Source organism: Schistocerca gregaria, chromosome 3 (assembly GCF_023897955.1).
Source record: "Schistocerca gregaria isolate iqSchGreg1 chromosome 3, iqSchGreg1.2, whole genome shotgun sequence".
NCBI lineage: Eukaryota > Metazoa > Arthropoda > Insecta > Orthoptera > Acrididae > Schistocerca > Schistocerca gregaria.
In genome coordinates, this window is record NC_064922.1 from 953,355,254 (window position 1) to 953,374,841 (window position 19,588).

Sequence of the window (19,588 nt, forward strand, 5' to 3'; positions counted from 1 at the left end):
CAGTCACATATCTGTGAGCTTATTTCATATGCTCACACCTTCGTTAACAGCCTGCAGTGGGGCACTGTGTCAAATGCTTCCCAGAAATCTAGAAATATGGAATCTGCCTGTTGCCTTCATCCATAGTTCACAATATATAATGTGAGAAAGGGGCAAGCTGAGTTTTGCACGAGCGATGCTTTCTAAAACCATGCTGATTTGTATACATAAGCTTCTCAGTCTCGAGAAAGTTTATCATAATTGAACTGAGAATACATTCAAAGATTCTGCAGCAAACTGAAGTTAGGGATATTGGTCTGTAAATTTGCAGGTCAGTTCTTTTACCCTTTTTATAAACTGGAGACCCTGCAGTTTGTTCCAGTCACTTGGGATTTTGTGTTGGGCAAGAGATTCACAAAAAATGCAAGCTAGGTAAAGGGCCAATGCTGTACATTATTGTTTGTAAAACTGAATTGAGATTCCATCCAGATGTGGAGATTTATTTGCTTTCAAATCTTTCAGTTGTTTCTCTACACAAGGGATGATTAATCCTATGTCTTCCATAGGGGAGTCTATCCGATGGTCAAATGATGCTGTGTTTGCACAATTCCCCTGTGTGAATGATTTCTTGAACGTGAAATTTAAAACTTTGGCTTTTATTTTGCTGTCTCCAACTGCCACACCAGACTGGCCAACAAGGGACTGAATGGAGCCTTAGGTCTCCTTAGCGATTTTATATAGGACCAGAATTTTCTAGGATGCTCTGCCAGATCTTTTGCTAATGTGTGACAGTGGTAGCTGCTGTATTACACATATGTTTTCACAGATGCATGAATCTCTATTAACCCTCACTTGTCATCATTTTGCATTGTTTTTTGAACCGAGAAGGCAACAGCCTCGGCTTCCTCAGCATCTTCCAAATTTCATCATTAAACTGTGGTGGATCTTTTGAGTCCTTTATCCACTTACTAGGCACATAACTCTCCAGACCATGATTTATAATCTGCTTAAAACTTTGTCCATAATTCCTCTGCATCCATCTTACTGGAGCTAAGTGACGTCAATTCATTTCTAAGTGAGATACAAGTGCTTATCTGCTCTATCCAGCAGAAACACTGTCCTAGCCATCTTTACTGATTTATTAACTTTCGTAAACATAGTTACTATAATGACATCATGATCGCTAATCCCCATTTCTATACTGACATTCTCAATAAGGTCCAGTCTATTTGTAGCTACAATATATTTCTATTGTGTGTGGGCTGCCAAGCTAGCTGCTCAAGACAGTTTTCAGAAAAGTGTTCAAAAGTATTTCGCATAGACAACACAGCCTGTACTCAGTAGATTAAAGTCATCTCCATGTAGTGGTTCGTGATATTGGTATTTACATGCTTACTGACTTAAGACTTTCTTTGAATGACTCTAGAAGTGTCACACTCAACTTCAACCTCAATGAGGTAGTGTATTTGTCAGCCACAATGAACACTCCCACTCCTGTGGCCTCTAATCTGTCTTTCCAATATATGTTCCATGACTCGCTAAATATCTCAGAGCTCTCCACCATGAGTTTCAGCCAGCCCTCAGTCCCAAAAATATTTTGGGTGATAGAACTTTCTTGGAGGGTAGTAAATTGTGGAACTTTATTATGAGTACTTTGACAGTTTACTAATAAAATTTTCAATCGAAGTGTCTTTATTCTGAACACTGTCTGACTTTCCTTACTTCGCATTGACTGGCAAATGCTCATCAGAGCATCTCAAATTACTGCACTCCACAAGTACTCAATTAACTGCTTCCTTTGTGTAGTGCACCCCTGACCTACCAAGAGGAGTACTACAAATCCCCACATGATAGCGCAGGTCTAGAAATCTGCAGCCAAGAATGTCACAGAGTTGACGAAGCCTTTGGCTCCAAACAACTCTGGGAGCAGTGCTGCAGATAAACAGTTAATTTGCTGCTCTGTAGATGTATATCAGCTGAGAGCTGGAGCCTGACTGACTGGCTTACAAATGGACGGTTGCCTTCAAAACAAATGAGCAATTACTGTGCTATAGATTGAATGAGCTTACACTTACATAAATGTGAGATTAAACATCTTAAGCAGAAAAACACACATGAAATTTAATAAATATAGTACTTCAGTATTACTGTGGACTGAACATAATACAGTCTATTTTGAAGACATAAGTGTATAATTCTGCTAATTCATGACAGTTTGGGATACTTTGTTTTATTAAAAATACTTTTGTTATGATAAACTGTAATTAATATGTATTAATACAGTGCATTGTAAATAATGCTTTTTGTTAATTTATAAACATAAGAGATAAATTCCCCCGAGAACCATAGTTCTTGCCATTGGTGGGGAGGCTTGCGTGCCTCAGCGATACAGGTAGCCGTACCGTACCGTAGGTGTAACCACAATAGAGGGGTATCTGTTCAGAGGCTGGACAAATGTGTGGTTCCTGAAGAGGGGCAACAGCCTTTTCAGTAGTTGCAGGGGCAACAGTCTGGATGATTGACGGACCTGCCCTTGTAACAACAACCAAAACGGCGTTGCTGTGCTGGTACTGCGAATGGTTGAAAGCAAGGGGAAACTAAGGCCGTAATTTTTCCCAAGGGCATGCAGCTTTACTGTATGGTTAAATGATGATGGCGTCCTCTTGGGTAAAATATTCCGGAGGTAAAATAGTCCCCCATTCGGATCTCCGGGCAGGGACTACTCAAGAGGATGTTATCAGGAGAAAGAAAAATGGCGTTCTATGGATCGGAGCATGGAATGTCAGATCCCTTAATCGGACAGGTAGGTTAGAAAATTTAAAAAGGGAAATGGATAGGTTAAAGTTAGATATAGTGGGAATTAGTGAAGTTCGGTGGCAGGAGGAACAAGACTTCTGGTCCGGTGAATACAGGGTTATAAATACATAATCAAATTGGGGTAGTGCAGGAGTAGGTCTAAAAATGAATAAAAAACAGGAGTGCAGGTAAGCTACTGCAGACAGCATAGTGGACACATTATTGTGGACAAGATAGATATGAAGCCCACACCTACCACAGTAGTACAAGTTTATATGTCAACTAACTCCGCAGATGACACAGAGGTTGATGCAATGTATGATGAGATGAAAGAAAGTATTCAGATAGTGAAGGGAGAGGAAAATTTAATAGTCATGGGTGACTGGAATTCGAGGGTAGGAAAAGGGAGAGAAGGAAACATAGTGGGTGAATATGGAATTGGGGGAGAGGAAGCCGTCTGGTAGAATTTTGCACAGAGCATAACTTAATCGTAGCTAACACTTGGTTCAAGAATCATGAAAGAAGGTTGTAAACATAGAAGAAGCCTGGAGATACTAGAAGGTTTCAGATAGATTATATAATGGTAAGACAGAGATTCAGGAACCAGATTTTAAATTGTAAGACATTTCCAGGGGCAGACGTGGACTCTGACCACAATCTGTTGGTTATGAACTGTAGATTAAAACTAAAGAAACTGCAAAAAGGTGGGAATTTGAGGAAATTGGACCTGGATAAACTGAAAGAACCAGAGGTTGTAGAGTGTTTCAGGGAGATCATTAGGGAACAATTGACAAGAATGGGGAAAGAAATGCAGTAGAAGAAAAATGGGTAGCTTGGACACATGAAATAGTGAAGGCAGCAGAGGCTCAAGTAGGTAAAAAGACGAGGGCCAATAGAAATCCTTGGGTATTGGAAGAGGTATTGAATTTAATTGATGAAAGGAGAAAATTCAAAAATGCAGTAAATGAAGCATGCAAGAAGGAATACAAACGTCTCAAAAATGAGATCGACAGGAAGTGCAAAATGGCTAAGCAGGAGGACAAATGTAAGGATGTAGAGGCATATATCACTAGGGATAAGATAGATACTGCCTACAGGAAAATTAAAGAGACCTTTGGAGAAAAGAGAACCACTTGCATGAATATCAAGAGCTCAGATGGAATTCCAGTTCTAAGCAAAGAAGAGAAAGCAGAAAGCTGGAAGGAGTATATAGAGGGTCTATACAAGGGCGATGTTCTTGAGGACAATATTATGGAAATGGAAGAGAATGTAGATGAAGCTGAAATAGGAGATATTATACTGTGTGAAGAGTTTGACAGAGCACTGAGAGACCTAAGTTGAAACAAGGCCCCAGGAGTAGACAACATTCCATTAGATCTACTGACAGCCTAACAAAACTCTACCATGTAGTGAGCAAGAAGTATGAGACAGGCGAAATACCCTCAGACTTCAAGAAGAACATAATAATTCCAATCCCATAGAAAGCAGGTGTTGACACATGTGAAAATACCGAACTATCAGTTTAATAAGTCACAGCCGCAAAATAGTAATGTGAATTCTTTACAGACAAATGGAGAAACTGGTAGAAGCCGACCTCGGGGAAGATCAGTTTGGATCCCACAGAAATGTTGGAACACTTGAGGCAATACTGCCCCTACGATGTATCTTAAAAAATAGATTAAGGAAAGGCAAACCTACATTTCTAGCATTTGTAGACTTAGAGAAAGCTTTTGACAATGTTGACTGGAATACTCTCTTTCGAATTCTGAAGGTGGCAGGGGTAAAATATAGGAAGTGAAAGGCTATTTACAATTTGTACAGAAACCAGGAGGCAGTTATAAGAGTCGAGAGGCATGAAAAGGAAGCAGTGGTTGGGAAGGGAGTGAGACAGGGCTGTAGCCTCTCCCCAATGTTATTCAATCTGTATATTGAGCAAGCAGTAAAGGAAACAAAAGAAAAATTTGGACTAGGATTTAAAATCCATGGACAAGAAATAAAAACTTTGAGGTTCGCCAATGATATTAAGAGAAAATGCAGGATAGAATTTAAAAAATGTACACCAAGTGAGGAATACTAGAGATCCAGTAATGTACCATCACTCATCATAACAAATTGCTGATATGCCAGCACAGCCACAGATAATCTCACATATTATTAGTAGTCAAAATATTGTTTTCTTGACATAAATTGAGGGGGCTAGTGCCAAAAGGAGATACCCAACATGTTATTAAATCTGAGAAAAACTACATTTTGCTGGAAATTTGTTCATTAAAAAACTGGTGTAGTACTACGAACTTCAGATTTTTTAAGAATATAAGGTAGTCTTAGGATGGACAACCATGACAAAATTCTTCCATTTGGTGAGCAAGATGTATGAGACAGGTGAAATACCTTCAGACTTCAAGAAGAATGTAATAATTTTAATCCAAAAGAGAGCAGGTGTTCACAGCCATGAAAATAACTGAATTATAAGTTTAATTAGCCATGGTTGCAAAATACTGACACAAATTTTTTACAGACAAATGGAAAAACTGGTAGGAGCTGTCCCTGGGGAAGATAAGTTTCGATTCTATAGAAATGTTGGAACACACGAGACAATACTGACCATACGACTTATTTTAGAAGACAGGTGAGGAAAGGCACACCTACGTTTCTAGCATTAGTAGACTTAAAAAACACTTTTGACAATGTTGACTGGAGTACACTCTTTAAAATTCTGAAGGTGGCAGAGTTAAAAGACAGGGAGTGAAAGGCTATTTAAAACTTTTACGACAACCAGACGGCAGTTATAAGAACTGAGGGGTATGAAAGGAAAGCAGTGGTTGGGAAGGGAGTGACACAGGGTTGTACCCTATCCCCGATGTTATTCAATCTGTATACTGAGTAAGCAGTAAAGGAAACAAAAGAATAATTTGGAGTAGGAATTAAAATCCACGAAGCAGAAATAAAAACTTTGCCGATGACATTGTAATACTGTCAGAGACAGCAAAGGACCTGGAATAGCAGTTGAATGGACAGTGTCTTGAAAGGAGGATATAAGTTGAATGTCAACAAAAACAAAACAAGATAATGGAATGTATTTGAACTAAATCAGGTGATGCTGATGGTATTAGATTAGGAAATGAGTCGCTTAAAGTAGTAAATAAGTTTTACCATTTGGGGAGAAAATAAATGATGATGGTCAAAGTAGAGTGGATATAAAATGTAGACTGGCTATGACAAGGAAAGCACTTCTGAAGAAGAGAAATTTGTTAACATAAAGTATAGATTTAAGTGTTGTAGGGAAGCAGCCTGCTCACGCCATATAGAATTCATATGCATTCCATTGTGTGCCAGCCTAGTCTGCTCTAACTATCTATGACATCACGAATGTTGCACAATACCTTAAAAGTAAAGTAAGTGATCTGAAAAGTTAATAGCATGTCAGGAGTGATGGTAAAATAATAATGTGTTAAGTTTCAGTTTAGTAACTTTAACAGTTTTTGAAATTTGGATGTTTTATGTAAAAATCATCGGTGCAACAGGAAGGAGCTAGAAACTTCAAAATTCATATTCCAATTCCATTTTTCACTGTAATTTAATGGAAACAGCATGCTGGATCTCAAAGTAATATTTTTGTTGAAATTCATGATTTTCTGTTTTTGTGTCCTAAAAGTACGGAAGCAAGATAGATTAAGTAAGTGATTAAATAAAGCTAGGATGTTTAGATTTAGGTAGAATGGAGATATGCTATAATAACAAAGATTTGAGAAGTTTCCAAAAGATAGCTATAAAACTACAGTTGTAGTGTCTCTCCAAAGGGCAAGTTCAGAGCTCATCTATTGCTTGCAGTGCAACTAAAATATTCTCTCACCAAAAGTATTTAACATCAGAGTTTTATTACAGATACTTACCTGTGTGCTGGTAGTACAATTAAATTGAGAGCCTCATTGCCCTTCAGCGAATGAAGAAATTAATTATTTAGTAACTTGAAGTGGTGTTCTGCTAGACCCAGCGGCTAGTCAGGAAGGCAAATGTTGTCGGTTGCGCCTTCAGCAGTCTGCAGCGCGGCTGTATAAATAAGAGCACTGCGAGCTACGGTCAGGCCCCAGTTCTCTTCTAGATTCGTATCAGCGTGCACTCCATGTACGAAGCCGTGTCGCATCTATGCAGTTGCAAGATACAGCCTAGGATGCCGTATTATTTAACTCGGTATGCACATAACAATGAGTTCGTATTGTGGTAAAGTGTAAATTGCGAAACGACTTCAGTGATTTATTCTCAGTTTGTTTATGTCGTATTTTCATCGTGTCACTACAGGACAGACCTTGTACCATTACTAGCATGGCATTTGATGAGTATTAACATCAAATTTTGGCGAGCATTCACTTTGAACATTTATGTCGATAACGATTATTGAACAGTTTCGTTACCAAGGGATAATAGGATCTGTGCAATAGACTCTGAACAGCTCTGATAGGACAATAGCTGATAGTAGCTCTATGCTTCCAGCCTTAGGTGAGGTGTATTTCATTGGCAAAGGATTCTCCTGCAGTATGTCACAAATGCTGGTCCTCTAAATTCTGTCAAAATTGTTTCATAAAAGTAAATTCTTCCCTCCAGGGATTCTCATTTGAGTTTCTGGAACATTTCCGTAATGCACACATGTTAATGGAATCTGCCAGGATGTTTTACATCAGTCTGACCTGGTGGAGATACCAAGCACTCGAGTAGTACTGAAGAACAGGTCGTACAAGTGTTCTGTATGTGATCTCTTTAATAAATGCACTACTCCTTCATAGAATTTACCCAATAATGCAACATCAACCATTCACTTTCACTACAGCTGATGTAAGGTACTCATTCCAATTTATGTAACTGCAGTGTTACGTCTAGATATTTAATTGATGTGACTGTTTTAAACAAACACCACAAATACTGCATTCAAACATTATAAGATTGTTTTTCCTACTTTTATTATTATTTATTTTATGGCCTTCATTGGACCACTCTAGTCAAAAATACAAAGTTGTAAACAAGTTGTTACACAGGGATACAATTTGGCTCAACAATAATTTAATATGATATTTAAGTAATATAATTATTAGAGTCTATTCTTATATGAAAGGTGTTTTGCTCTTCTATCTGCCCAATATTTCTTCATTCTTTCAGATGTTTTCTTTCCTTCTTCATCTGAGACCACTCTTCCTGTACTCCTTTTATTGATTTTCATTTATAGTCTGGTTTGCAGGTCTTGCAGTATTCTGGTTTTCTCTGTCTTGTTTTTTAGGTCATCTACTGTAATTTGGAGTTCTTTTGTATTCTTCCTTAATTTCTGTGATCCATTTAATGTCACTCTTGCTATTCCGCAATTTTTGTATTATTTTTTTACTAATTCTGTTTTCTGGAGTTCTCATCAGATGTCCAAAGAATGAGATGTGTTCCTTCTTGATTGAGCTCATAACTGGTTCTATTTTCTTATATACTGTTTCATTTGATGCTATTCTCCAATGTCCATCTATTTTATACTGTTCATTTATACATGTCCTAATTATTCTTCTTTCTATTTTTAGTATTCTGTCAATTTCTGCTGTATTAGTTGTTTTGAAGATAGGTTCAGCTGCATACATTATTTCTGGTGTGTAACTGTTTTATATTGTTTTAATTTTGCATCTATAGATAGGCTTTTTTGTTGTACGTAGTTTTGGTAGTGTAATTTGCGTAGTTCAGTTTTTTTTTATTCTATTCTGCCATGATGGCTTCTCATTTAGATTGTATGTTATTATTTCGCCTAAATATTTAAATTTATCAACAATTTTGATTTCCTGTTCTCGCCTAAATATTTAAATTTATCAACAATTTTGATTTCCTGTTCTCCTATTGTAATTTTGTTTGCAAGTGGTGGATCAGTTAGCATAATCTCTGTTTTTTCAAATGATATTCTAAGGCCTACTTTCTCTGCTATTTCTTGTAGTGATTTCACTTGTTACCTGGCTTCTTGAACGGTGTTGTCTAGGAGAGCAAGATCATCAGCGAATCCCAAGCAATTTAAGCTAATTTCATTTTTTGCACTTTCAATTCTTATGATCTTTGGATTGACCTTGTACCATTCTCTCATTATGTAGTCCAGTGCACAGTTGAACAGTAATGGTGATGGGCAGTCACCTTGTCTTAAGCCTGTTTTTATGAGGAATGGTTCTGAAATTTCTCCTCTAAACTTCACTTTTGATTTGGTGTTGGTTAGAGTGAGTTGTATTATTTTAATTAGTTTTGGATGGAGTCCTAGATTTCTTAAAATTTTTAATACTGGAGGTCTGTGGAGACAGTCATATGCCTTCTTAAAATCTACAAATGTTATTGCCAGAGGTTTGCTCCATTTCTTGTAGTATTCCATAATCAATTTTAAACTAATTATCTGCTCTGCACAGCTTCTCCATGGTCTGAAACCGCCCTGATACTCCCCCAACTCCTGTTCGAATTGCTCCTTGATTCTTTCATATAGGATCTTGGATAGAATTTTGTATGTGCAATCTAGGAGAGAGATTCCTCTGTAGTTGTCTGGGTTGCTCTTATCTCCCTTTTTGTGCAGTGGGTGGATGATAGCTGTGGTCCAGTGTTCGAGGAATCATTCTGTTACCCAAATTTTTGTTAGAGCCATGTGTAAGGAGGTCTTGACTGTGTGACTTGCATATTTCCACATTTCAACAAAATTCTGATCTTCTCCACATGCCTTATAATTTTTTTGTTCTTTAAGAATGTTTTCTATTTCTTGGCAAGTTGGAGGGTCTAGTTTGTTAGGTTTGGTTTTTATTGGTGTATTTATGTTGATTTGTAAGGGTTCTTTGGGTTCCTCGCAATTCAAAAGTTTGTTAAATGCTTTTGCCATGATTTCTGCATTTTCCTTGTTACTGTGTGTCATTCTTCCATCTTCATCTTTCAGTAGTAGTGTAGGGGCCTCATTTTGTTGTAGTTGTTTCCCAAAGATTTTATAGTAGTTCCTGGAGTTGGTTTCATGATAATTATCTTCTATAGAGTTTATAATATCTTTATGGAATCCTCTATTGATTCTTCTAATATTTTGTGTGAATTTTTTTCTTTCGTTTTTTAGGTTGAAGGCATTTTCTTCAGTTTCATGTGTTTGAAACTTTAACCATCTACTTATCCCATTAACTTCCATTTTTTCACAATTAGAACAAGCTGCCATTCATGACGCCAAATAGAAATTCTATCCAAGTCATTCTGTATCCTACAGTCATTCAGTGATGACACTTTCCCGTACACTACCGCAGCAGCTCGAAACACACATTACTACCCATTAGAAAGGCAGGTGTGCCCTAATATGAAGAAATATTGCCCCATATCATTCATACCCAAGCCAACTAGCTCTTAGTACAGGATGAAAACAGTTATTTTAGTTTTGCCTTGAACATGAATCTGGGAATAAAGCCAGATTCCATTTATGAAACACATTTTCTGCTGCAAACACCACACTACGTCAGAAGACCATATGGGTCTGTACTCTGTGGGCAGATACAAATATACACAATGTCTGTTTTTCATACATGAATACCAAGATTGTATGCACAAAAGTGTTGGGCATCATAGACTGCTTCAGGCAGTAATTTTGGGTAATGTTTGCTGTAACTCATACCTTACCAAGCAGTAACAATATTCATTACTTTTTGTAGCCAGTTACAACTGTTTCAATAAGGTGTGAGCTGCATTAGCTTCAGCCTTCATTTTTTGAAGCAGCCCACTGATTGCATCCTTTGCAGGTTTCAGACAAAAATAATTTAAGAGAAATCTGTACTAAAGACTGTGGGCTGTATACAATAATGCAGTATTTATGCCTGTCTTCGCATTCCATTTCCCATAGATGATACGTCTCAGTTACAGAATTCATTGTATTTTTGTATACACACTGTTAGAAATGTCACTTCAAGAATAATGACCAATGTGCAATGGGAACTTATTACACGATCCCATATATATTCCAAGACACTTTTGTTATGTGTGCATGCTTACGTTTCTGATAAAAGTGAGGTGATGTGAAATTTCCTCATTATTCATTACCAAAATTATCATCCTGTCTATCATTTTCACACGACCTGGTAATTGTGGAAGGTTTCTTTTTTGAAATGCTGAAAATACAAAATATTTCACGGAGACTGTCTCATATTCACCATTTTGTAGTTTCTCCTTATGCGCAAAAAGAATACTTTTGTTCCCTTACTAAAGGACCACTACGGTCACACTTGTGATCATGAGTACACTCTGTCTGTAAAATCAGTCCTGATAAAAATTAGTTCTGAGTATTATACTCATTCAGTTATCTAATGAAGCAGAACAGCACCAGTCGACACTAGAACTAGCTCCATAAATCTTACACACATAACCAGTATCCTGCCTGTGAGTAAGACTTCTTGTCTTTGCATTTTTACTAAAGCATTTACTTCCAGTTTATACACACAAACTAACATGTGCATATTCTAGCTTTCACTGATATGATTAATTATGGAAATTACATTAAGGCTCTAAAATAATGTTGGAATGAAGAAATTGTAGCATATTGTGTATATTTTAATGTTAAAGAATTAATAATAAATACCATAGCTCAAAATGTTGGTCCACTGGTGTAAATACAGTTTACAATCCAGCCCCTTAGATGTGAGATAAGTCCATCTGAGACTGAGAGTCATACCAACTCAAAATGAGTGCAAATGGATATGTATAGCAGCTGGGATATAGAACTATGTATTTTGACATTTATTAACTGATGATATGAAGATATAAGTGTCCCAGAAACATATTTTCCCCCATATGTGTGGGATAGCTGTCTCTTTCACTAGGCCCCTCAATTGTACCTATGTTGTAAATCTTTGAATTACCACCTTTCCCTATAATTAGGGGCAGAAAACTGTGCATACACACCTTATATGCCCAATGGGAAGATATGGTTGCAGTCACATCTACATTGAACCAAACAGTACCGGCTTGCTGTTTTTGAAAGAAAAAAAAATCACTTCATAATGCTTCTTTAATTATACTTTCTGTAAAGTGAATAACATCACATATTTTATAAATTACATCCTCATCCTCAATTATTTTACAAACTACCTTCCATGAACAACCACTATGTAATGAATAGAAACTTTGTGTATGCACTGTCGACTCCAGGGACATGCCCAAGTGAAGGAAGTGCATGGAGCATGCTGTACACCATCCACCAAAGTGAATACTGGATGTAGCATCCCAAGAGCACATCCCTAGGATTCAAACAAGCTGTCATTGCCTCTTGCCTGACATATAAGCTGTACTGAACCATATTTGCTGCTGAAAATCTGAACCAGACTCCATGTTTTTCATTGGTTTCTCTCCCAAAATCTAATGGTGTGAAACTCTGTTTGTCCCAAAAATATTTCTCTCTCTCTCTCTCTCTCTCTCTCTCTCTCTCTCTCTCTCTCTCTCTCTGGGTCCATTTTTTTATTAGAAAAAATGACCCACTAACTTCGGTCATATCTTCCACTTACCTAGAGGTCTAGCACTTTTTTTAGTTTCATTCTGACTATACCAGGGCTATTATTTTTTATTTCAGTCGGCCATTGCATATAAGGAAGTTGAGAAATATGCAATCAAAATGGCCACGGATCTGAAAGCAGAATTTTGGGCAGTTTCATCAAGCACTGGTGAAGGTATTCAAGAGTTGTTCTACAGGATAGCATGTATGGCATTTGAGAATTCTGTAAAGTCTGAAGAGTGTGTGAGAAGTAGGATGATTACATGTGGCACAGACCTTGATGGTAAGTTTCACATTCAGACATTAGATAAAATTTTCTTGTTTTTCATTTGCTTATTTGTTTGTTAAACTGTTGACATGGGAATTTTGCTCAGGTTTCCAGAAAATTCAACCTTCTTCAGCTGAAAAGTCACGACAAAAATGCAGCAGATGCAATGTTTAAAATTCAGTGATGGAACCCATTTTGTGATGAAATTGTCTCTCCATGCATCTCTCAGGAACTAACTGTATTTTATGTGCAAAATGTAAAGTTTTATACTGTATAATTTTTAATGTGCATGTAGTTTTATATTTGACATTTTAATAAAATAATGTTAGACTTAGTCTTGACTTCTGTAAAATAGTGTCATATTAGTCCACACTAATCTACACTGCTTTCCAACGACACTTAATATAAATTGCCTTTCATCCTTTTCATTATTTTAACAGAATGCACAGCACTGATCACAGTGAGAGCATGAATTGTGAGGTAAGATGGAGAAAACAAAATATTAGGTAAAGCATCAAACAGAGCTATGGATAAACTGACATTATAACTAAAGGCTTATTTTATGCTTCTTTTTACAGTTAATCACATTTACAGGTAATGCCTAACATTCTACATTGGTAATAAATAAATTAAAAGATATGTTTTATAAATCTCAGTTTCTGTGTGTGGATTATCACAGCATTATTAGGCACTACAGTCTCCTGTTTCCTTTAATGTGAGTGTACTGTAAACTGGTCCTTGGAGTCTGTATATGTTCTTTATCACTTACAACATGATGCTGATATGAGTGAATATGCGTTGGAATTCCAGACAAGCATATGGCTTATATACATTTGAGTAAGACATAAAGACTACTCTCCTCTGTGGTGTTAAGTTGTAAAAAAGCAACTGCATCTTCATAGGCTTTTTGGGGAAGCCTGCCTTGAGAACTATTGTGTTATGCCATTAGATCACAGCACAAATAAGCCACTTGAGTCTGTCCACAGTTCACAGAATGGCAAAAGTAGTAATACTTTTGTAAGTATTTTGCAGCTTTGTATGATTTTGAACTTGTGAGCAGTAATCTGAACCAAAAATAAATGATATTTCACTAGTGATCCAGAATAAAAGGTAGAAGTTTCTGAAAGAGAAGATACATACCTGTCAGATGAAAGCTATCTTAATAATTGCAGTATGTGTTCATTATAAAATATGTTGATTATTATTCGTATTTTGGAATTCAAACTGAAATTTTAATTCAGTTGAGTACAAATAACTCTTACTTGTACAAGCAATTTCTTTTTCATTGAGTTGGTGGGGCATTTATACAAATGGTCATCAGTGGCAGCAAGATGTGTGTGCACTTATGAAACATAATCAGCAATGGCCATTTGATATCCACTACTGTACAAAATCTACCTCTAGAATTATCCATGTTTTACAGTGTTCAGTCATATGCATCTCTGTTGCTCCCATACATTTCCTGTCACCTGCTCACCTTTAATTGGTTCGCCATTTCAGTCTTCTCTTATCCCTTGAAATGCCATAAATAATGTTCTTCATCCATTCCATCCATTCAAATGGCATGCACTGCCCATCTTCACTCCATTTTTGTTAGAGTCATAATTATACCTTCCACTCATGTACATTCCCTGATCTGTTTGTTTGCTTTTCTAACTCTCCTAGTAATTTGTAACACATCTCTCCATACCTTATGGACCAATACCCAGTTTTTAAATGGTTTTCGCAATGTCCACATCTCACTGCTGTGCACCAAAACTGGCAACACACATGAATGAAACTATAGATCACCTCATTAGGAAAGAGAAAAAGTCAGAAATGAAAGACAAGTTGAGCAAGCAAATTTCATATCTTAGCAGTTCTATAGAAAGTTTCACATCCTGTTGTTGTTGTTGTCTTCAGTCCTGAGACTGGTTTGATGCAGCTGTCCATGCTACTCTATCCTGTGCAAGCTTCTTCATCTCCTAGTACTTACTGAAACCTACATCCTTCTGAATCTGCTTAGTGTATTCATCTCTTGGTCTCCCTCTACGATTTTTACCCTCCATGCTGCCCTCCAATGTTAAATTTGTGATCCCTTGATGCCTCAGAACATGTCCTACCAACCGGTCCCTTCTTCTTGTCAAGTTATATGATCTATCCATATAATCTTCAGCATTCTTCTGTAGCACCACATTTCAAAACCTTCTATTCTCTTCTTGTCCAAACTATTTATTGTCCATGTTTCACGTCCATACATGGCTACACTCCATACAAATACTTTCAGAAATGACTTCCTGACACTTAAATCTATACTCGATGTTAACAAATTTCTCTTCTTCCGAAACGCTTTCCTTGCCATTGCCAGTCTACATTTTATATCCTCTCTACTTCAACCATCACCAGTTATTTTGCTCCCCAAATAGCAAAACTCCTTTACTACTTTAAGTGTCTCATTTCCTATTTCACATCCTAGAACTGGAAAAATCAGGATGAAATGTGTGTTAATGGTCAGAAACTTTCTTTAGAAATTTTGAGATGTGAAATTTTGTCACCTGACTTGTCTTTCAGTTCTGACTTTCTCTGGTCTTACATGGCTGCCAACTATTAAGGATTTTCCATAATTTTTACACATGTATCACTTTAATTACAGAGTTACAGGAAGTTACTAAAAATTATGCAAGCAGCCATTTAACAATTTGATGTTTAAAGAAAGATTGAAAAATTAACTGTTTACGTTTCACTAAACATATGCAGCTAGAATGTGCTATAGATTGAGTGGTAGATCTCCGATGCGGATATGGGAGAAAGAACCAATAAGTCGGTCAACATGGTTATGAATAGATAACACTTTATTACTAGAGAACACATACAATACAATACAAACATCAAAACCAGACTGTCTTTGGTCTCCAGTCAAACATTGAAGCTGTGACTCTTTAGTCTCTGACATCAATAGTGCTGTTGTCCCCACAGAGCCCCCCTTCCCTCCCTCCCCTAGGGCGAAGCGCTAAAGGGAGAGGTGACTGACCCACATCGACTGTGGGTGCAGCTGCACACGACCAGATGTGGTATCAGGACTTTTTCTCACTGTGTCTTTGATGTGATGGAGGCAGCATGTACTTGATACAGAGTCACAGGGGCCAGGTGGTCATAGTGTGCAGCCGAGACTCAAATGCGATGGAGCAGGTCATGTCAGTGGTTGTTGCTGCGGTTTTTGAGATACTCCAGGTGAGGAGAGCAATGTTGGTGGTGGTGCGGATGTGGATAGGTGAAGATACCATTCAAGGACTGGCGCAATAGACGGGCCTTGCACTTGACATGGGAGGGTTGTTGACAGCATTGTGATAGTAGATGAATGCACTGAATGGAGAATGTGCTTGGAAGATCTCGGCGTGCGTCAGTAATGAGGTCACTGTTGACTATTTTCACAGTGAGGTCCTCTGGCTGAAATATGGAGATTTTGATAGTGTGTGAACATTGTGAAGTGATGGCACATTTGCATTCTCCATGTCAGTGTCAGTGTCAACATCCAGCTTGGCTTAAGTCTGTGGAGGGATACTGTAGTTACCTTGGTGTGTCGTGTGGCCCTTGTCTGATGACTCGGAATGGTTCCATGTAAGGAGGTTGTAATGAAGATCAAACACTATCATCATGGAACATCACAAATTCACACTCCGAGAGCAGTTTGTGCACAAATATTTTAGATATAGTGTGTGCGTTTGAGGATGGGACTTGAGAGTTACAGATGTGTTGTTTCACATGTTGTACCAGAGCTGGGAGTTCGGAGAGCACGTGTAGTTGCTGCTAGTACAAAAGTCTGCTAGAAGGATGAAGGTTTCCCCATACAGTACTTTGGCCAGACAGGACTGAAGATCTTTCTTAAAGGCTGTATGGGTGCCAAGCAAGACCCAGGGTAGTATTTCCGTCCAATTTTCCATGTGGCACATGAGTATGGTCTTCAGCATTTCTGTGACGCCGCAGAGGTGACAGGGCTTCAAAGTGTGTGACTCAAATTGGCATCTTTGGTCAGTAATAATTGTCTCAGGGACAGCCAAAGTGGGATACTCACATATTGATGAATGCCTGGACTTTGGATTCAGTCACAATATCTTTGATGGGTACCAGCTCAACCCAGTGAGATATACAGTCAGTACTGAGAGTATGTAATAATAGCTTTTCAATTCATGAAGTGGGCATATCAGATCCAAATGCTGGAATCAGGCACACGGTATCTTGAAATACCCGAGTCTCAGTTGTACATGACACCTTGTCTTGTTGTGTTGGCATGGCAGACAGGCCTGCACCCAGTTCTGTTTGATATTAGGCACACGAATTGTTTGGTCATCAGTCGCATTGTTGATTAGACACTTGGGTGAGCCAAGTTGTGAATTTGTTTGAATAGTGCACAGTGCATGGAGACTGGTATGAGGGATATCACTATATTTTCTGAGACATAACACAGTAAGCGAACATTGGTGCCAGGCAAAATATGCTGCACAGTGTAAGCTTGATGTTTTGTTGTTGATGAGATTGGTGATCAGCTGTTAGAGCACACGGTCATGAGCGAGGGTAACGTAATGTTAATGCATGATAAGTAATCTGCAACAATGTTATCAGCTCCTTCCAGATATCAAATGTCTGTAGCATACTGAGAGATCAGATCCAGGTGACAGAAACAACAGGGGCTGATGTCCTTGGACAGGCTGCATATTGCATCTGCTACAGGTTTATGGTCCATATATCGCTACTTGTCTTCCCTTGATGTCTTCGCGGAAGTATCATACTGATTCGTACACAGTGTAGAGTTTTTGGTCAAATGTGGATCACTTTCACTGTGAGATTTTAAATTTTTTCTGAAGAAAACAAAGGAGTTGCACCTCACTGTCTACTACTTGCTGAAGGACTGCACCAATAATCGTCTTGCTCCCATATGTCATGACTGTGAGGGGTGCATCTGGGAACGGGAGTGATCAAGCACTGCTGCTTGTGTGAGATCAGCTTTTACTTGTTCGAATGCAGCAGTTTGCATTTGCAGTATCCATACCAACTTCTTGCCATGTGTGTTTGGTCTGGCAAGAGCATTGGTGAATGGGGCTTGAATTTTTGCTGTGTGTGACAGATGGCATTGGTAAAAACTGAGAATTCCAAGAAATTGTAAATCGTGATACATTTTTGGAGGCTGTAGCTGTTGCCCTAATTCAGTCTGTTCTAGGGTGGGTTTAATGTCGTTAATGTTTAAAGTGTGTCCTAGAAAGGCTACCTTTGATTTTTGCAACTGAAACATTTCTTCACTTATGATGACCCCAGTCTCGTGACAACTGGTTCGAGGTTACGCTAATGGTCTTCATTTAGTGGGAGAAAATCAAGATCTCATTAAGATAATGCATAACAATTGTCTAATTTAAAGAGGATACCATCAACAAATCTCTGCCAAATTTGTGCAGCATTTTGCAGACCACAGTGCATGAACAGAAATTCTAACAGGCTGAACAAGGTAATGATCACTATTTTATCAATGCCTTCTAGATGCATCAGTATCTGAAGACCATCACACCTGTGAGGAGTGTGTTTAATCTTATATGTTGGCGATGGGATAACTATTTTGTATATTTCGAGAATTAATCCATCTGTATTCATCACAAAGTCAGAGAGAACCAATATTTTTCAGGATGAGTTTAATGGGCGAGCCCACAAGCTGTCGGAAATGTGAATAATCTCTGGCCGAAAGTGGTCACTGATTGTCATCTTGCCTGCTTGCAGGAGAGTAGGAGCTAATCGACATGCCTTGTGGTGTGCTGATGGACCAGGGATACTAAGAATGGTGTACATTCTGCCATTGTGAATGGCTCATAAGTGAGTGTTTGTCCTCATGATGGTGAAGGTGGACTGCAGCGTTGGTGAACTGAAAGGTGAGGCCAAAAGCACTGGACTATCTTGTGTTTGTAATGGTGAGTTATTTGCATTGGCAGCACATCTGCCCGGTGGGGATATCCAGCAGGGTGGGGCCATCATGTGGGTGGATTGACCCCTGGTGTCTTCTGTTGCTCAAGAACGTGCATGAGATCTCACGAAACATTGTGAAGATGAAGAAATAGGTTTTCATTATACCTCAGAGAATCTCTGCTTGTTGATGAGTGTCGAGATATTGTTGCTGTGTCACCGTGATCATGTCGATGGCTGTCTCACAATCTTAGATGATAGCTGAGGGTTCATCATTAATGTTGTTACTTGAACCAGCTGAACCTGAGAGAGAGTGCACTGGCAGAGGCAAGCTGCTCGACAGGCAAAAATGTCAAAGAAAGTCCGTGCCTAATACCGGTTCATTTATGTTGGTAGCAAGGAATATCCAAGGCCAGTGAATATTTTTGCCAAGTTGGAACGCATGATCGACCATTCTGTGTACTGAGATCACAGGGTCGTTGGTAGGTGGAGGTTGAACTGCTGATGAGTTATATAAGTCTGTGAAAATTTCCATGGGGACTTTTCTAACATTTGAACCAGTATCCATGAGGAAGTTGTGCTCCAGATGTGATCTAGTATATAAAGTCGGCCATGTGATAGTTTATCCATTGTTGAGTATGCATGTCAAGTTCGATATGTGCAAAGTCAGCTTATTGTCCACGATGTGGCGCAATGCGACTACTGCAGTCTGCATGTGGCATTTTGAGTGCAAGTAGGGAATTCAGCAATTGTGCACAGTGTCACCAAATTGTCCGTGGTATCAGTGCAGCTGTGTTAATAGTGACAGTGAGATTGGGTGTCACAGTGTTGTGAGCCACATCAGTGGTGCTGTTTGTAGCTAGCCAGGGAATGCCCAAGGTTGTGGTGGTGATGTCACTGTCGACTGTTCTCAGCTCCGTTCGAGGCAGACTGGAGCATGTCTTATGTTGTCGCATTCTGATGTGCTGTGGTGGTACAGTTTCTGGAAACTTCATACAGTTCTGCTGTCCAGTGGGGCAAATGTTCTGTCTATCAGAGTGTATGTATTGCATGGCATAAGGTTTGCATGTAAAAAGTTCACAGTCAGCACCACAACTGTGATGAATTTTTATCTCCCAGCTGTTCAT

At 38.5% G+C, this 19,588-nt stretch overlaps 1 protein-coding gene across 1 annotated transcript in view; it reads left to right on the forward strand.

The window, feature by feature from the left end:
* Positions 1-12,873, forward strand: part of LOC126355926 (ras-related protein Rab-34-like) — a 113,349-nt gene extending 100,476 nt beyond the window's left edge. The window contains exons 6-7 of the mRNA XM_050006488.1: positions 12,350-12,554; positions 12,646-12,873. Coding sequence (XP_049862445.1) covers positions 12,350-12,554; positions 12,646-12,713 — 273 coding nt within the window. The 3' untranslated portion in view covers positions 12,714-12,873. The remainder of the gene's footprint in view (positions 1-12,349; positions 12,555-12,645) is intronic.
* Positions 12,874-19,588: the final 6,715 nt, after the last annotated feature.